The sequence below is a fragment of the Toxotes jaculatrix genome, chromosome 15, assembly GCF_017976425.1.
Source record: "Toxotes jaculatrix isolate fToxJac2 chromosome 15, fToxJac2.pri, whole genome shotgun sequence".
Classification (NCBI taxonomy): domain Eukaryota; kingdom Metazoa; phylum Chordata; class Actinopteri; family Toxotidae; genus Toxotes; species Toxotes jaculatrix.
This window is the reverse complement of record NC_054408.1, coordinates 2,765,508-2,785,433: the sequence shown is the minus strand read 5'-3', so window position 1 is coordinate 2,785,433 and position 19,926 is coordinate 2,765,508. Positions and strand designations below refer to the sequence as shown.

The following is a 19,926-nucleotide window of genomic DNA, read 5'->3' as shown; positions in this document are numbered from 1 at the left end:
CTCAAAGTAATACTCAAAAAATACTCAAGTACTTGAGTAAATGTACTTAGACACTTTCCACCAGTGACAAAAATATTACTCTTGGAGTCTCTGAACCACGACCCTCCACGCCACCTTGCTGGTCAGAGGGTTGATCCTAGTTTTGAGGTTCAAAGTTCATTTTTGACTTTGGAACAGCAGAGAAAATTTTGTCCACATTGGCTTTAAAGAATGCTCCACAGATTTACACATGATGCAGCTGAGATCTGTGTAAGTTATGTTTGTAGAAGCTAATGTCGCCTGGAGCCTTCAGCCTTGAGCAGAGATAAGAGGTGGGCTACAAAGGCCTGGTAAACTCACATCTCTCTAACTCCACACCCCCAGAGTTTTTTTTTTTTTTTTAAATTTCAAACACTTTGATGTGTAAAATACGTGGAGTTCCCCTTTAAAATCTAAGATTCAAAGTTCATCGTTGATATGACTGAAAGCTCCAGCTTCTAAACAGACCTCACGGTAAGACTGCTTTATCGACCGCCATTTTTCAGGGAAAAGAATGAACTTTGAACCTCAGCTTCTCAGTCAGCATGGATGAGAAATGAACGTTTCCTTCATCTTGCCGTGAGATTGTTCTTTATTTCATCCCATCAGTGAACCTGACCTTTAGTCTCATCACAGCTAAAATAACAGCCACCGTGATGAAGCACAAGTGGGTGTGAGTATTATAACTGAGAGTCTTGGCAGTCTGTCCCAGCTTGCAAATGTCTGTCAAAATGCACATTTCAAAAAGAGATAAAATGGGAAAGTAGTGCCTCTGGGCGCAGGATGCTCTCTCTCTGAGGGACAAGATGTGACTTGCCTTCTATTAATAGGACTTTGGGAGATAATTCCTGCCTTGTTATCTTAGCAGCCGTACTCAACAAGCCTTGCCAAAGGCAGACTCTTCTGAGGCTCCCAGTTGTATAACCATGCTTTCTTTTATAATCTCCCTCTTGTTTCATTCCCATTCTTGAGTCAATGCCTCCTTTTTCTTTGACGTTTTCTTTTTTCTTCCTGGTTCTCAGTTTTTCTAGACGGCACAGATGAGGTTGACGGTTTAGCCGGTTTTTCCGTCCCAAACAAAAGAATTGGACAAATGAAAAATCTGCCCTGATGATGTTGCTAGAGCAAAAGTCCATTCATCATGTGGGGAAAATGACTCTACCTAATTTTAATGCAATCCATTTGATAGTCAAGATATAATTTACCCTGAAGCACAGATGTCAACCTACGTGTGTATGAAATTTCACGCCACTCCATCTGGTACCTCATACCGACACTTCAGGAAAAGTCAAGGGTTCACTAACGTCGGCAGGGTTCATCCTCTCAGGACCATGAATGTTTCACATGCGTTGACAGATCAATACCATCCATAAAGCTGTGGTGCTAAAGGCTAAAGGTGACCCCACATGTTGCAGACAATCTATAGTTTTAAATTGTTTGACATTATTTGTGAGTTTTATGGAATATTCTCTACAAAATCTTTGACAAATTTTGAGTGGCTTATTTGATCAATTTCATAGTACTAAAATGTGTACATGTAATCAAGTACTGTGCTTAAGCACAAGACTTGAGGTACTTGGTAAACTGAGAAAACTTTTGACCTGAAACCTGAAATTTCTTTTTGAAGGTTAAATTACAGATGCTTCCTGGTGACTGAGTTGCATGTAAGTCTTTATGATCTAGGATAGTTCTTATGTTTTACATGTGCATCCTGATTTAGTAAATCACTTATTTGAAACTAGCACAGTACTAGTACAATAAGACTTTACCCACAAACTTAGTGACTAGCTGGTGTAACCCAGTCCTGAAGTACTGCATGGACATCAAAGGTCCGATTCAAATCCAAAAGCACGACCACTGTAGAGTCTGTGGTTATCGATTCGTGTGATTAAAGGAGAAAAAGGGGACAAAAAACAAATTCAACCTCTTGTGTTTATTTGGTAAAATGTTTAGTCCATCAAAATGGCAACAGCTAACAAAGAGTGAGGGTGACATACTGTAGAGATAAACACAGGGCAGACTGCAGAGGCTGGACATATTGATTCCTCAACCTCTTCCATCCAATCAGGTCCTGGGGCAACATTGGGCGGGGGGAGGGGTGTCTGCCCTTGACCCTCTGTGGGCTGAGAGTCCCCCCACCATACTGACCCTGAGGGGGGGGACTCATGTCACAGACCTAGATTTTATAAAGTGATAATGTGATTAACTGTCCTCTTGGGTATATACAGTAGATATTTCAGTAATAATCCCCTGAAGCTGTGTGACGACGCTCCTGTTGTGATATGTACGATCTGAGTTTTAACTCGTCTGCGATGATTCAATGATTTTATGTACATGTAGAGCAACAACGCGCTGCCGGGGCTCTCCGCTGCATCTGTGCCTCTGATGTCACTCAATACGGCTAATCAGTCCCAGGATGAGAACTGGATCACACTAGTCAGGCCTGTAGAGCCACCTTTGCCTCAGCGGAGGGGGCAAATGGCGGGCGGGTGGGGGAGGAGGCTGAGATAGCTCCACATAGGGGGAGCAGATGGAAACAGATGACTGTGATTATGATTCTGTTGACTAATGAAAATGCTGCTAATAAGGAACACGGAGACGTGTGGTGGTAGCAATGAAAGCCCACACGACCCTGGATACGAAAGATTGTACAGTAACGTGATATTTGAAGGAAAAGTTTTGGGAATCAGTCCGACTGGCTTTCATGTCGTTCTCATGCTCAGCAATTGGTGTCGAGCTTCTCATCTGACTCTCAACAAGAAAACAAACATGTTTCCCCAAATGTCAAACTATTACTTAATAGTTTTTTTGAAAAGCAGCTAATCTGAGTGATGTGTTGTATTTATGGTTCGTTTGTCCTGTTTGATGTGTTTTATTTGCTCTTGACATTATATCCCATGGAGATGTTTCCAGTGTGACTACAATATTTATCATTTGACAGAGAGAAATGTCAGGTTTTAGTGACTGCTCCTCAGAATCAGAGGCCAGGGGCGTCTCTGCCAACTCACGCAAGGAGAAATCAAAGTGGCAAGGCACCGTTTCCACCAACAGTAACTTGAGTAGTCTAGAGCGAAACGCAGCCACGTGCCATGTTGCATTTTGTATATCTGATTCTCCAATTTTGCAGCTAGAAATCTGTCTGGTAACTAGCCACATCGCCCTCGGCTGAATGTGACAAGCTTGTTTTCCCCTTTACTGAGAGTTGTCAAACATCGTGAAATCTCAAGCTGAAGGAAAAGTAAACCCGGCCGGTGGAGGTTAGAACAAAACAGCATCTTGAATGAAGAACGCAGCTCCATATGTGTGTGTGTGAGTGTCTGAGGGGGATTTTAGTTTTAACTTTAATTTGTTTCAGTCATCAAATATCTAAAAGGAAGCAAAACACAATAAAGGACAGTGCTGGTGATATTCTATGTTTTTCTCATTGTGAACAAATCCCATGAAAAGAAGAAACCAACAGTGAATCTATTTTTATTTTACAAGTACTTCCTGTGCAGCCAAAGCGTTGATGTGCCAAAGACCTAATTTTTATCCTAAAACTATTAAAAAGGCATTTTTTATAGTACGAAATATATGTGACCTGTTTTTAAAGATTTACATCTATGGCAGGGTAGTAACCACATCCGAAAAAAACTTCTGTGCGACAGAGTAACCCGTCGCTGGCTTTGGTCTTTTTTCATGGTATTTGTTGCCTTATCTTTAGAGACAACTTGCTTCAGGAAACTCTGCCTGCAGATAAAGATGGACGCAGATATCACCTCCTTTGTTTGCTGATTAAGGTCAGTTCTGTGGCAGTAAATTACATCAGTCCTTTACCACGACGGAAACCAAGCTCTGCTGCTAACCGAGGGGTAGGACGGCACATAAATGATTACACTGGGTGGATAAAATCCTCTGCTTTTTGTTTGACTAAATGATGGCGGGTTAGCTGTCGAAGAGCGAGGTTAAAACGAGTCCATTTTGGTCATTTTTAGGGCGACGTGTTGTTAAATGTGTTCCTACAAATAATGATCCTTTCTTTGCGATGTGTGTGTGTGTCTGTGTGAGCCCTGTGAGCACAGAGTGGGTCCATTTATTCGTTAAGGCAATTGATTACTTCAAAGGACAGGAATCGACATGAGTGGTGACCACTGGAAATTCACTCAGACAGGCTCTGTGTGGGCGTTCATATCTCTGCCCTTTGAACCGAAGATAAATCACAGATGGAAAGTAGAATGGACAGTAGAGGAGTGATTCCCACTTCATGTGGGATTTCTACTTTCTTTTCTCTTTTTAATGTAAAAGGACAGCGTCTCTTCTGCCTTTCCTTAAACATGCTACCAAAAAAAAAAAAAGCACAACAAATAAATACATCAGATAAATGGAAATTTAAAGCAAAGACATAAAGTTTGAATAGTCTGATCCACACTCTCCTTCTTTGTTCACTCTCCTTTTGTTTCAGCAGGCATGCGGTGATGTAAGTTAACTTCAGATAAAATATTATAAACAAATATATACACTTGGTAATATAGATGTCTAAAACCATTCTTTCAATAAATGTAAAGTTACTGTAAACATGCACTCTTTTACCACTGAGTTCTCTTGGCCCCCAGGCTCCATTAGGGACTACGACAAATAAAGGATCATGATATGCTGTATTTTTCATCTTCTGACATTCCCACAGTGTTGTTGTAGTATTATTTATGCCAGTTATGTTAAATGGCTTTACATTGGTGTGATATGACAGTTGACTAACCTGAACTGTGTCCCAGCTGATGCTGTTGGTGCTGTTTGGGTAAATATCCACAGCGTATGAGGACAGACTGGACATCCTGTCTGTCTTCATGGGGCCTGGGTGCGAGAGTAACGACTCAGTGCGTTTTAAAGGGAATCAGGGTGTAGAAGGCATCGAAGCCTGACCCTACAGGGGAGCTCAGTTTATACCATCAGAGCATCTCACCAGTCTCACTCAGCCCCGCACCATTAACACACACATTTCAGCAGGGTGCGAGGCAGCTTTCCACAAATGTCTAACTCACATCACATTAAGATCGTCTGAATTTCAACATTCACACGTTTACATTCTCTTTAAGTTTCAGGATTAAAGTCGTCGGTGTGCATTAGTCAGCCCGGGCTGAGATCAGATTTCCTTTTATTTTCTTGAGTGTGAAAGTTAATTCTTCACCTCAGGATCAAAATAGTGGGACATCTTACAAGTTAAAAAATACATTTAGTGAACTTACTATGTAACGGAGACACTGTTACTAAGAAATTTTGTTCAGACGTTCATGTTCGTCTCACAACGAATTACTTAAATTATATTAACTTTTCATCTAGTGCCACCGTCAGGTCGAAATTTTAATTTGTCCGATACTTTGGAAGAAATACCTGCACAAGTAAGGACATTCCCATCAGGCTCAGCTGCTCGTTGTGTTCACTGCTAAACAGCAATCACCTCCATGTTCACAAGCTAAATTAAGATGGTGAACATAGTTAAAAAAAGAAACATTATGAGGCTTTAAATGTCGGTTTCACATCAACCAACATTCAAATCCAGACTGGTTTATCTGCAATAAGCTGACTCATTCATCTACCTTCGACAGGTCTATAACCAGTTGTTATCACGTAACCAACCTCTGCTGACACCTGCAGATTGTGTGTCGCTGTCAGAAGACTGAGAAACAGCTCGTGCTTGGACCTCGAGCTCAGATTATTCTGTGGTACATTCTGTGATTTGGATGCACACGTCGTCCTGTTTCCTCCAGGAGCGAGGAAGAGGTCGAGCTGAGGAAAGAAGATGATGGACTGCTAAATTCAAATCTAATAGGATCTGAATTGGACAAAGTGGAAAACTGCCTTCAGAGAGCGACTGTAGCAGCTCTGCATGGTGAAGAACACTGATCCAAACCCCTCTAAGCTAAAATTTCCACATGAATAACAATGATATATTAAAAACACATTTGTGTGCACAGTATATTTGAGCTACACCTACTTTCCAGAAATATACATATACTCTGTCTGCACATACTGTATAATATAATTTGCCATATTTTGGGGGACAGTAATATGGTTACATTCTTTATAAAACACTGAACTAAGCTCCCTGCTCAACAGTTTCTAAACGATAGATCTTCTACCTTCTAGGATGAAAACCTCCTATTTTGTTTCCTCGGTTACCGTCTCATCTTCATTTGGTAGTTAAACAAATCATGAATGCACCAAAGCCACCCAGCACAATCCAGCAGGGGCAGGCTCTGGGATTCGCACTCTCACAGCACACTTGACATTGTGAGTCGATGTTTGACACGGTAATTAGGCGTAGGGTTTCACTGGAGGACAGACAGACCCTCCCTGAAATAGAGGGATAAATTTAGTTCTCCTGTCAATGCTCTGGTAAATAAAAACCCTGGGGGCCCTGCTCTCGTACCCTTGATGGGATTTATTTCAATCCTTGACCCACTACAAGCGTCCTATGGCGTACGGTGCACAGAAGCTGCTGCTGATTTGATCTGGATGGTAGAGTTTGAGTGCACCAACCACAGAGCACAAATGAGTTTCTTAAGTGAGCAAAGATAAACTACAATGTCTCCAATCTCTACTTTCAATCTAGGCCCTGGTCAATTTATATAGTGATAACTGTGCACAACTGGACAAGCACTTCCTCTGCCTGAAGTCTACGGCCAGATCATCTACAGAGTCTGTGAATACGGTTTAAAGGATTTCTTTTTCTGTAGGCCAGTGATGCTAAGGGGCTAAAAAACATCCGTGTATGTTTCCATCTTTCCAGGCCACTGTTACGCCCCACTGCCATCAACCCACAAACAAAATAAGTCAATAATGGATGAGACTTTTCCACTCTGCTCCGCTCCTCTCCTCGGCTGTACCGTGTTGTCAGTCTGTGGGGAGGCCCTGGAGCCAGCACTCTTACAAGCCACCGCTGTTTCATTATTCATACAGGTGTTTTAACCACGAGGTGGATCTTACTCTATTTACTCACCGTTCTTGTAAACAGCCACGATTACTGCCACTCTCCGCTCTCATTTAACCCTCTTCCCTTTCTCATTGTAGTGTGTTTGGAGCGCTTACTTTCTCTGCTGGCTCATCATACAGCCCGCTTCTTTCACCCTCCATCCCCTCACTACCACTTTCCTCATGTTGTTCAATGGCCGTGAAGTGGTGATGAGGAAACCCCAGCAGCCAACGTTGTGTTTAGCAGGCAGTGCAGAACTGGCATATGGCTAAGTTTTGTTTTTGTTTTTTTTTTTTGGGGGGGGGGGGGGGAGGGGGCTGTTGTGAGTGGCTGAGACTAAATCCATGGCTGGGACCTGGAGGTTTGAAGACATGACTGGTGAGGATGGTGGTTACACAGGAATAGGTCGGTACTGTATACTGAGAGAGTTGTCATTTTGGGTGCCGTCACTGCAGGTTCCCCTGGGAGTCGACTGTCTGTCGGCATCCTGACGACAGGAATGTTCCACTTGTCGGATGTGATCCTGTAAATGCAGTTCCTGCTTTCGAACTCCAAACCTCAGAGCAGTGTTCCAGTCATCTGATGGAGCTGCCTATACAGTGGGAGACGTGTGTGTGTGTGTGTGCCTATATGTACTGTATATGTGTGTGTTTTTGTGTTTCTGTGTGCATGCGTGGGTCCTAGTCGCGGCTCCGGTTGCGTTTCTTGAAGAAAAAGAACGGTGTCTTCTGCGGAGGGCCCAGTAACATGGGGACCTGGTTCTTGTGTGTGATCCTGACCTGTAAGAGTCAGAGAGAGAAGAGTAGGATGAAGGTATTAGGTTTTTACAGCAATCTGTTCTCAGTGTGGTTTCAGACAAATTTACCAGGCTGACAGTCATCACTTCCTGGCTTTTCAAAACATTATAAAATGAGTCACTGCGACCTTGAAAATATCCCACATCACACAACAAAAGGCTCTCTACCTTCCGCCGTCGTGAAGGTTTACTACGACAAAATGAGAAATAGCTGAACTGCTTTGAGGATGAATACATGATAGCTGATTTCTCCCTTTTATGTGACGACTACAGCCAGGCTGTGACATTTGATGGCATGACGGTGTAGGAGGCTCAGGCTGGGGGGGTGCAGAGGAGGAAGATGAACAAAAGAGCAGGGAAATGAGCCAAGACAGCACAAAAGCTGAGCAGCACTCAGCTTGGTCCAGCATGCAGCTGAGTTTGTCAGCTGTCAGGGATAAGTAGCTGTCCACTGGCATCCAGGGGATGCTTAGAAGACCCTAAAACTCCATCCAGAGTAGAACAGTGATGCCCGGCGTAGCTGGGGTCTGTCTGCCAAGGCCTGTGCCTTTGACCCCGCCTCTTAATGAGCAACGCATCAGGCCCCTGACTCTACCCTCACGGGTGGTAGACCCACTTGGCGGGTTGGGGTGAGCCTGACCACACTTGACGAGTACAGGGTCATACATCAAGGGTTTCCTGCAAGTTTCCCTCCAAGACGTGACTCCAGATCTGATTTCCCTGACATGGGCAAGGTCACTCCTGTCTGACACGGCCTATCCTAACATCTTTAAATTGATCTAAATTTGGTTTTGATTCAAAATATGTATTTAACCTTAACCTACAGGGGCCCCCAAGGGCCCCACAATTTACACGATCGGAGCTGTGATTCTGAATTAAAATGCTACAGTGGTGGTGTTCGGTCTCACTGTGCAGGGGGGCTGCATCCAGGGCTCGCCATCAATCTGCATGGGCAGCCGTCGGGACGTCCTGTGAAGACAGCAGAGGGACGAGCAGGAGGGGGAGGGTGGGTAAGAGAGAGAGAGAGGGGGGGGGGGAGAGAGGACAGGGTGGGGTCGGAGGTTGTGAAGGTCAGATCACACACACCTCAGAGGCACGAGAAGCCTGTTCACACTGTCCCAGGACAGGGTCAAACACTGCACCCTTTGTTCCCATGAGACCCATTCCCAGACAGGCCCCCTCTCTTTAAACTCACAGACCCACTGCACACACACACACACACACACACACACACACACACACACACACACACACACACACACACACACACACACACACACACACACACACACACACACACACACACACACACACACACACACACAGAGTCAAAGTTGGTTTAAGACTTTCATGCATGCCTCTCTGGCTACAGAAACACAGTATGGGAGAATGACTGCGATGAATGCCCATTTAATTCTGGTCTATGAAAACTTTCTGGGGCAGTTTGCTGAACAACTTGTAAATGTCACTTCTTGGGTACAGTAACTGCCGCACCGTGGACGTTAAATGGGCCGAGTCTTGCAAGAGCAACAAAAGCATCTGAACTAAAAACCATTTTCTTTGAATTTAAAAAAAAAAAAAAGTGTCAAAACTCAGAAGTGGCCAAAGTGACCACAGGGCACTTCATTTTTTTATTGTTCTTTTCATTGCTGATTCTTCTTAATGTCATTCTAACACTTTGCCTTTGTAAAGCACCTGTACTATATAAAAAAGCTGCCGTGCCTTTCAAGTATCATATAGATACCAATATGCTAAAAGTTCATCTAAATATATATTTATATATTTAAAAAAAAGAATTAATATTGAATAGTTACAGCCGATATTTGCCATATCATTGTAGCAGATAGCAACAACAAACAGCAGCTAAGCATGAGGAGCTCTCCCCCTGAATGTTACTGCTCTATGCTCATAAAAAAAGCTATAAGACATTGGTTTGCCTCAGTGTTTAGTGAATCCATGTATTTTGCCAACTGAATCAAAAGACAGATCATATCTCATCCTGCGACTGTGAGTCAGTCCTCTGCTCCAACAGCTCACTTAGCAAAGCATGAAGATGAAATCTATAATTTAGTAGGTACATGTGTGTAAGCCTTCAAATGGACAAAAACACTCAAAGGGAATACATTTTTGATCGTACATGTATGGAATGGAGGTGGATTCGGTTTGTGCAGCTTCCAGTTGGTTGACCAGAAGGAAGGGGAGGGGGTAGTGACATGAGACAGATGAAGGACGGAGAACAGAGATCAGAGGGTGACGGGGGGGGAGGAGGACGGGTTAAACACGATAAAAGATGGAGGAGGTTTCTGACCTGATGGTGACGCTGGCACACTGAGCCAGTCTGCGTCCTGCACTCTTCAGTCCAGTGTAGATCTGTCCCATCTCTATCGCCCCTTCCAGACCAACCACCTCCAACAGCTGGTCACTGAAGTCTTGATGGAGAAGGTTAAAGAGGGAGTGTGTTAGAGAGAGACAGGGAAACACAGAGATACGTTACGGGTTCAGTCACAGGCTCGTGCAAAGAGAGGTACAAGAGAAATTTTTTTTTTTTTTTTGCACTATTATCAGCATGTGTCAAATATGGAAAACAAGTTTCACCATGATATTAAAGTAATTAATCACAGACAATTTTATGGTGACAGAACAAATAATGTCTGATGCGTAGAGAAGGAAAACTTTGGACTATGACCTTCTTAGGTATGTATTTGACTTTTGAGCCGCTGGTGGTGGGAGAGGGTGAAGCTGACAGAATGAGACATTAACAGACGCTTTCATCTTTTTTTCATTCTTCATTTTGGTCTCCACCAGCTCCTGAGGGAAATATCAGCTGCTTTAGCTGCTAAATGCTCCTCTATGTTCACCAGCTGCTCCCTGACTGAGTCTGTCTGCTGTTTGCTGCTGAGCAGGTAGTGGACAGTGGTTTCTTACAGCTTCTTCTCACAGCTGCTGTGGCCAAAAGCAGTAGGTCTCTGTGGGTTCGTCACTACGAGTAACCTCTTTCACACTGTCGTATTGTTTTAACAGACACCAACAGGTCTTTTCAAAGACTGTGTCAAACTCAACTATCACAGTCATTTAAAGATGCTGTATTTATATGGTTTTCAAGCACACTTTCACCTGGATATACTGTGGGAGGAGAACAACGGAGGAGAGGAGGAGGTGTTCACTGTAATTCTTAGACTTTTAACAGACCGAGCCTCCTCATTATCTTCTGCCGTATGAATTTCCCTTTGTGTTCTTGCTCTAAATACCGTGATGTCCAATAGTCAATATTTACAGACATGATCTTAAAGGTCAGCAACGATGTCATCTGACATTTCATTTTCACTACACTTTAGCTCCTAAGTAACCTAATATGACTGAGAAATGATGCGTTTGAGCGGCCTCTGCAGCTTCACAGGTTTTACAAATGCTTTGTGAAATGAATTATTAGAGAAGATTCTGAGAAAACGTTTCGTCTCCACAGCCGGCGTGATAATTTGTGAGGCGCTGTAGCAGAATCAAATCTCATACCCGCTCATACAACTGTGTTGGTGCCAAACCCATCTATGCTAATTAACTGCAGTCGCGTACATATCGCATCTTGTGCAGACGTGGTGAGAGGAACCAGGCTGGGTGACTTTTATTTTGATAGTTGTCACTAGATATATTTTTTAAATGCAGTGTTTTTTTTTTTTTACTTTTCTTGGTTTTATAGTATTTTTAATGCTACTGTTCTCATAATTCTTATAATTCTGTCTTTGGACAGTGTGGTCTGGTGCCAGACACAAAAATAGACCCTGAACTGAGTCAAATCTGCAGTTGCAGAGGCTGCTCTCTAACCCATTCTCCATGGCTAATCATGCAGGTAAGTGTGGAGCTGAGAGTTGATTAACTCATACAGGCAGGCAGGCTGGTGCCAGCTGAACACCTAAACATATTCCAGGCCTTTCTCCTGCACGCACAAGAAAAAAAGGAAAAAACACTGGGTTTTCCCTGAGTAGCTTTCTGTCTTTGCTCAGCACTGAGTCACACACATCTTAAAATGTTTAAAATGTCAAACAAAGACTGACAGTGACTTGTCTCAGAGTTCCCATCCATTAAATCTCCACCTCTCCAAACTGTGGAGGGTTTCTTGTCATTGCATGTTAGTAACGTTAATGCCAGCCAGAAAAAAAAAAAAAAAAGGGCAGCGATAAATATGAAGGCAAGAGTTTGCTTCAGTGCAGCCGGAGAAAACAAAGAGAGTTTGTGAGAGGCACCCAGGGAACCAGTCAAACCGTCCCCCGAGGGTCTCCATCCTCCATCCAGCCCCAGACAAGCTACGACTGGCAGTGCTGCCTGTTGTGACTGGAGCTACAGGCTGCAGGTCTGCTTGTCTCTTACAGTGTAAACAACGTTGATAATTTCCCAACATCGTCAGGCCTCGCTCACCCTGTTGGCTTTGTGTTAAATCCCAAACAGGAAACTGTTACATGTTTTTTTGCTTTGCTCTGGAGAGGAAGCCTGATGCAACACAAGCCTCATGACGCGGCTGACTCATGACTTCTCACGTTCAGAAGACTTGAAAAGTTATGTAAACAATGTGACACAAGTACAGAGACAGTTCAGTTTTGTTTCCTTCTCTTAGCCTGTGCTTATTCCTTTAATCGGCTCCTTTGTGCACTGTAACTGTTGGAAACACATCCCAAATTCTGAATTTTAAGCCTTCATTAAAAATAAAATAATAATAATCCTCTCCTGATTAATTTCATTCTCTTCATCAGTTGTTTTCTCTGGGGCCAAAATAAAACGACACACGGTTGCTGGGTGAATTTAAACAAACGTTGGTGTTGGTTCATGCACATAAAAGCATAAGTCTGCATGTGTGGCATTTGAAAAGTGTTGCCATTTCGTGCCAAGCTACGAAGACGATCAGGGTTTATAAGGGAATAACTCTGTTGCTGCTGAGTCACTGGCACTCTTTAATATTTAAGATGACAATTCGAAAGAAAATGTCAGAGCAGAGTAAGGAACAAACATTTTGCAATCACTCAAAGGCTGCTCTTAAGTTTTGTCAGCCTCTTTCAGAATGAAATGCTCGGAGCACATGCTTCAGTACAGAAGAGCTTGTGAGGAAAAGAAGTAAAAGGCAACTTACTCTGTGTTTCATTACATGGAAGTATGCACTGTTCATGTACAAATACTTTAATGTTTTAAAGGATAAAACTTGATATCGGACCTATTTATTTATTTAAGATCAAAGTTTTATTCAGCCTACAAAACACTGGAATCAGCTGATCAAACGCGGTTTTTAATTGTAGCGTTAACTCCCTCCAGCTTCCTGTAATCCCCAGGTTCCCAGAAAAATACTCAGGGCATGATCTCAGTGTCTTAAACGGCATCTACAATCCTGATCACCTCATCCCGATCGCCTCATCCTTTTACTGCATGCTGCTGCACAGACATATAGAGTGTTCACCATGTGCATCTCCCTGTCTCTGCAGAGCTTTCCAGGAAATAATCATAATAGGATTGGGCATCCATTAAGAAAAACTGGAAAGTTGGAGACTAAGGGATCAAGAGGGGGCGGGGGGGTTGGGTGACACAATGGCTACACATGACAGATGGGAATTAAAAGGATGGTTGGACGTAAAGATGGATGAAGTCTGTCATTGGCTGCAGTTGACAACCAGGGAGTGTGTGAGTGTATGAAGACTGTAACATGGTGTCACGCTGTGAGGTTTCTAAGAAAGAAGAGGTAAAAATTTCCAGTGAGTGTTGACATGTCCTATTTTAAGATTGTAAAGCGGTACTATTCATATGTGTCTTTCCTGTTGTACTATCAAATTTATAAATCCCCCACCTTCGCACGCCCACCTCTACACCTCTACTTCCTCCAAACACCAAAAATGGGCATGCCGTCCTGCCCGTGTCTCGCTGTGAGAGCCTGATGGCAGAGTAGCCCACTGTGTTGGTTCTCACCTCACTGACGATTCCCGCCTCATCAGATCTCTGGGCTTTTGACTCTCAGGCAACCAGCGCTGTTACTTCTCAGTGAGGTAGAGCTAAGAATAGAATAGAACAGTCTCTTACATAACACGGCCACAGTGCATTCTGGGATGGGATGGCATTGGTTTGCCAAGCAGTGAGCGGCAAGAATCGTTACTGCTGTGCTGCACCATTATTTTTTTTTCTGCTGCGCAGGCAAACTGAAGTCATTGAGGATTCATTGGTTATTTTAAACAACATCACGTTTCAGGTGGTGACTCGTGAGAATCGCTCCTGATACATTAAACCAGAATATCCTCTGTTAAACTGATATTTAAATATTCACAATTGTAGTCAAAGACAATTCTATGCTTTTATTAATTTATTATGTCTGTTCTTATTTAACTGTACTTTGGTCAGTGTTTCTTACCCTATAAATAAACTGAACTGATAAAAATATAGTTTATTTATAATTAAACAGACACACAGAGAAGTAGGAAACAAAAACTAGAAAAAGGGAAATTAAAATATAAAATAAAGCATAAAGCTGGCTACCACAGTGTGTGTGAAAAGACCGAAACCAGCAGTGTGTTGTTCAGTAATGTCTGACTTCTTCACCCTGTCTGCAGCTCACATAAACATTTACATACTGCTTACAAAAATATCACTTACTTTTTGCAATGATCAGAAATTTACCTGCCACTACTTTGATAATCGATTGATCATTAAAGTAATTTTTCATACTAAAATGGCACAAAAAGAAAAGCCTCTCAGATGTGGAGATTTCCAGCTTCTTTCTCTTTTATATCATATTAAACTGAGGTTTTGAACTGTTGGTCTGATAAAACAAGACATTTAAAGGTGTCATCTTGGAGAAACTGGGATCCACATTTTTCACTATTGTCTGATATTTAAAAGATTCAGTGATTAATTGAGAAAATAATCGGTAGATTAATTAATAATGAAAACAACTGTCAGTTACGTTTGATATTCTTTTTGAATGGAGAGTGTTGTATTATTGGGATGTTTGTAGCCTTAATGTTGTTGAGTTAGAGATTTTCTTTAAGGAGTCAGTCGACTGAAAAGTAAGAAGTAAAACCTACAAGAATTTCCGGCGGGTCCTGTAACACGTTTTGCTGCCACAGAAGAAATAAATTCCTTACAAGTGAAAACAAGTGGAAAATGTTTCCTGTCATCTTCATGACAGAAACAGATGATTCGGACAAGCGGCTGAATCATCTGTCAAGTAGCCAAGAATTACCTGCCTCGCTGAACGTCCGGACACTGAACGAGCCGGAGCTTGATTATGTGACAAGCAGACAAAAAAAACATTTTGTCGATGTTTAAATGGCTATAATTCATGTTTCACTTTAGAAAGAGACGGGACTTCAAACCTGAGGACTCTCTTCTTCTGGGACTCAAATCTGGGAAACGCTTCCCAGAGATATTATTTGAGATATTATTTGTCATCATCTTCATTTTAACCCCGACTGCATGATGACCCTGGGTAAAAACAATCATTTCTTTCAACAGCTGGCCACAGTAGGTTTTCACAAACGTGATTCAAGCAGGAGGAGACACTGACTTTGTTGGGGACACAGATTTTTGTGGCTCCAGTGAGTATTTACCACCATGTTCGTTAACAACAGTGGAGCTCTATGGCACAGAGGAACAAGTTATAGTACCTGACAGCGGGATGACAATAATAAATAATAAATAGTATCACCAGGCTTATCCTTTATGTTTTAAATTCAGCGATAAGTTATTTATACCAACCCCTCAATTAGAAACTGAAAGATGAATTATAACCCCCCTGAGGAATGGCTGCAGCTTTCATTGTGCATCAGCTTGAGGTGTCGGGCTATAATTATAAGCAGGCATATTTGTGTATCCTTCCTCCGCCCACTTGCCTCCCTCCCTCCCCAACCAGCCTGTTATTGTCTGAGGGTGGTCAGAGTCATGGCAGATGGTCAAGAGGAACTGCAGCTCACCTCGCCAGCCCCAGCGGAGGCAAAGGTACAGGGGAGAGCACTTGGCCATTTGACAAAGAACACTATGTTACTATAACACTGTGCAAAAACACACCACACACACCATGTTGCTGAGTTCTTGCGTGGACTGTTAGCACCCAGATGGTGAATTTTTTTTTTTTTTTGGTCCAGAAACAAATCGTCCCGAGAGTTTTCCAGATGGAAGAAAACAATCATGGGAAAGAACAAATCAAAGTCCTGTTCAGTTTTTAAAGACACTTTAGTTTCTCATGTCATCTTTTCCATTCCCATACTGTTTGAAAGTGACTGGCCGTTTTAGGAGCTGCCATTCATTAACGCTGAGTAAGTGTATCACTGAAAGGTCGTCCACTCTCCCACCGTCCGCTGAGAGCGACTCAGCAGCTTCATACAGGGACTATTTTCAGCCACACCGACCAGCGGGGGGTGAATCAAAGTAATTATAGCCCACTGTTTCTGTTGCGTGAGAAGAAAACAATATGCAGACTCTGGATGCGGTCAGCCTAAAATAGCCTCCGTCATGGTGGGTCACATCTTGACTGTGGATGGGGAGGATGGTCAGGAGGTCTGTGGGCCTTAGGAGGCAGGGAAGGAGGAGCGAGAGCAGGCAAGGTGAGGGGAGGGGGGAGAGCTTCGGCGTGTGATGGGTGGAGGAGGAAAAGGAGGAGAAGGTGGACAGAGCGTCGGATAAGCAGTGAAAGAAAACACATGAGTCATGAAAGGCAGACAGAACACGCCTGAAATAGCAGGTTTCTAAAACACTGCCACTGTCCTGCATCTCATCTGAAACTCAATGACTCATTAAAAATGGATTTACACACATGACACATGAGGACATGTGATGAGCCATCAGGCTCCGTACAACGGCTCCAGCAGGAAGAGAAAAGACGGCGCTGTGGTTTAATCAGCTGACCGTTTGGACATGTTTACTGAGCATCCATGGCTCCAGTAACTCAGCACCTGTGACTGTTAATTTCATTATCCGAGAAGAAATGACCTGGAAGACCGAGAATCTTCAGACATGAAGACTCGATTACTTTGGTTTCAGGGATAAGTAGTGGAAGGGACTGCAATTTACAAATCTCAGTAACACATTCAGTATTACCCCCCAGTAGACATTTTTGGGATTGTCTTGTTTACTGTTCTTTCAGGACTTAGATGGAGAGCTGATATCATTTCTGTCTCTGGCCCCAGGACGTGTTTCCATGACAGAGGCTAAAGATGTGGAGATTTGGGCTAAAAGAAGAGGAATTTAAGCCTTCCAGTCAATCCAGAGTCGTGTGTTTACATGTTGTTGTTCTTCCCTGGCTAACCAACCACTGGTTCACTTCATTCATACATAGTTGTTATTTTTTTGGTTAAAAGGTTTGTCGATGAAATGACAGTAAACAATGAAAAATAGCCCTTAAAATTTCCCACAGAACAAGGTGACGTCTTCAAATGTCTTGTTTAGTCTGAGCGACACTCTGAAATCCAAAGAGAAGCAGTTCACTGTCCCGTGTGACCAAAATAAATAAATAAAATCCTCACAAAATGATTCATCGTTATCAGAAGAGTTGCTGATTAATCTTGTGTCGATCAGCTGATCATTAATTGTCAGTTAACTGCTGCTGTTTTTACTGCGCCTTCACACAGCGTCACTCACTCTGACTCTCGTCATGCTGCTGTCGCTCCCCTAAAAAACAGGCTGTTAACCTCAGTGGGATTTACCTGATTATATAAATAGACACTGCATTGTAAGAGGTCACTGAAAACAGTAATGACATCCCTGTGCAGTGCTACCGAGTGCGCTGCCCACTCACAGATCTCACAACGTCAACTGAACACGTCCTAATTCTCTTTTTCCCACGTCTCAGCCCCTCGAGTGCTGCGTGCCACATCCACGTTATTTGCGTGCATCCTCTCCATCCACTGCAGGAAGTTGAGGAAATCTGATCCACAAGCAGGGAGGAAATAAACAGGGGAGGGGAGAGATGGTGCAGAGATAGAGGCTGAGGAGGAGCATGGTGATGGGATGGGGTGGGCTGGGACGGGGCCTTTCCTACGTGAATCCTGTTCCTGTCCCTCACTGTGATTTCCTCTGCACCTCTGACTGTTATCTGTCTTCGCCCAGCTGACGGCAGAGGACTTTTGGCCCCACTTCACTCAGATTCAGAAAGGCGGACTTTTTGTCTCCACCGCCATACGTTTGGAAACCTCAAGCTTAATGTCCCCTCTAAGACTTTCTTTGTCCCATTTACTGAGTGTAATTTACACCATGACGTCAGAACTGGAGGAGTTAGAGACACACATTAAAGGACAGGGAAGCACATCACCAGATGCAGTGTGTTGTGTTTCTGTGTACACATGCTGATATGTTCAAATATCAATGATGCTAAGAGTTTCTCCCCCCACCTCGTATGTAATCAGATGATTGCTTCCTAGCGAATTAATTCCTGATTAATTAACAAAATGCTCAAAAAATCAGTGAGCGTGAGAAATAATTCACAAGAGGAGGGAAGAGTGAGCAACACTAAACTAAACTAAACAGAAAGTTGAATAAGACTGGTATTATTTGTACCTTTGTATTGTTAATAACAAGTCCCATCAAACCAACACTAAATTTATTCTAGCAGGGCGGTGGTGAGCTGTCTTTTCTTACTGACCTGAGACAGGAAATCAAAGGGGAGAGATTGGGAATGGACAATGAGGCGTGGACGCGGAGACTCATGGTGTAGCCTTAACCCCGAAGTAACCAGGACGCACGATTTGCTCTGGGCAGTGTGAAGTGAGACAAAGATGATTTGACCCCAGCGTTTATTTTAGATGATAGCTGAGTTCATTTTGATTTTGACAGAGGATGCAAAACAGAGGATGCAATAAAAGAGTTTCGGGTCACTGCCTTTCCTCAGTAGCTCACAGGGTCTTTCAGTTGGACACAGCCGCTTCACATTAGCTGCAATCACATGCACAGTTCTTTCGTTCTGACTGAAATCACTGCGACTGAATATTTTGGATCAAATCTATAAAACATTCACAAGAACTTTTTAAAGGCCCATTTTTAAAATCTGTATTATTTGCAAATTCACTAATAATAATATAAAAAAGCCTAAAAGAGACTCAATCAACTTTTAAAACATATTTGTAATAAATAAACTTTGTATGTTTCTTTTAATCTGTGTGCAACTTTAATAATCCCAACTTCTGCTTCTGGGGTCATGTGACCTCCTGTCAACTGTGGAGGTGCCTCTTGTGGAGGTCCGCCAATTTGTCTGCAGCTCTCTTATTTTAGAATAAACATGGACTGCAGCACTGTGGCATTTAAGTTTTGCAAATAGCGTCAAAGTCAGAAATTCACTTTGCATTCAGTCGGTTCACAGCCGATCAGCGGGACCTTTCTTTCATTTGAAGAACTATTGTTTAATCCCTAAATAAGATGCGATGTTTAAATGTCAGCGACATATAAATGACATTTAAGTGATTGTAGGGTTATAAGTGACTATCGACCGTCTCCGTGTGTCGGTGTCAGTTGTTGTTTTTGTCCGTGCTGAACAGAAAGCAGAGCAGAAACACAGTGAGTCAGAGACTGAAGTTTCAGCACTGAGGTCAGAAGAGCCCCGGGCTTCTTTCACTCTCTCTGAGTAACCCTGGCTGATTGCATTATCTGCAGCAAATGCATTTAAAAGCTTTAGTTTATTGTGCCAGAGAAAGCAACTGCCATAAACAATTAGTTGTATGATAAACATGCAGGCACGCATTCACACACACACACACACACACACACACACACACACACACACACACACACACACACACACACACACACACACACACACACACCTATCACAGTTTCTCTCTGAAACTAGAGCACTCGCCTCTGAGTCCTGTTTCTAAATAGCATTAGCAGGAGAAGCTAATTTAATAAGGGTTAAATCCTGAGGGACAACTCTGGAGAACAAAGATTCCATCACACACGTTCAAGCACGCACAACACAAACGCAGCCACACAAAAATATAAGCATGCAACTTTCTCTGAGTGATATTTGACCAAAGCAAAATATAAATCCCTGTATACTGTTATGCAGTCCAATAAAAGTGCAATAGAAACGATATGATATAAAACAGAGAAGAGTAACAAAAAGTCCTCACATTAAAAAAGCTTCAGGTGGGTAATAGTTTACATTTTCCCATTCACTCTAGGTTGAATCAACTGGTTTCTGATACCAACA

The 19,926-nt window shown here is 42.8% G+C and overlaps 1 protein-coding gene across 2 annotated transcripts in view; it reads right to left on the bottom strand.

Annotated features, from left to right (window-relative positions):
* Positions 1–7,274: 7,274 nt before the first annotated feature.
* LOC121194290 (diacylglycerol kinase beta) overlaps positions 7,275–19,926 on the bottom strand; it is a 77,063-nt gene continuing 64,411 nt past the window's right edge. For both annotated transcript variants that reach the window (XM_041057076.1, XM_041057075.1), the window contains 3 exons: positions 10,072–10,192; positions 8,672–8,732; positions 7,275–7,746 (listed from right to left, as the gene is read on the bottom strand). In XM_041057076.1, the coding sequence (XP_040913010.1) occupies positions 7,648–7,746; positions 8,672–8,732; positions 10,072–10,192 (281 nt within the window). In that variant the 3' untranslated portion in view covers positions 7,275–7,647. The remainder of the gene's footprint in view (positions 7,747–8,671; positions 8,733–10,071; positions 10,193–19,926) is intronic.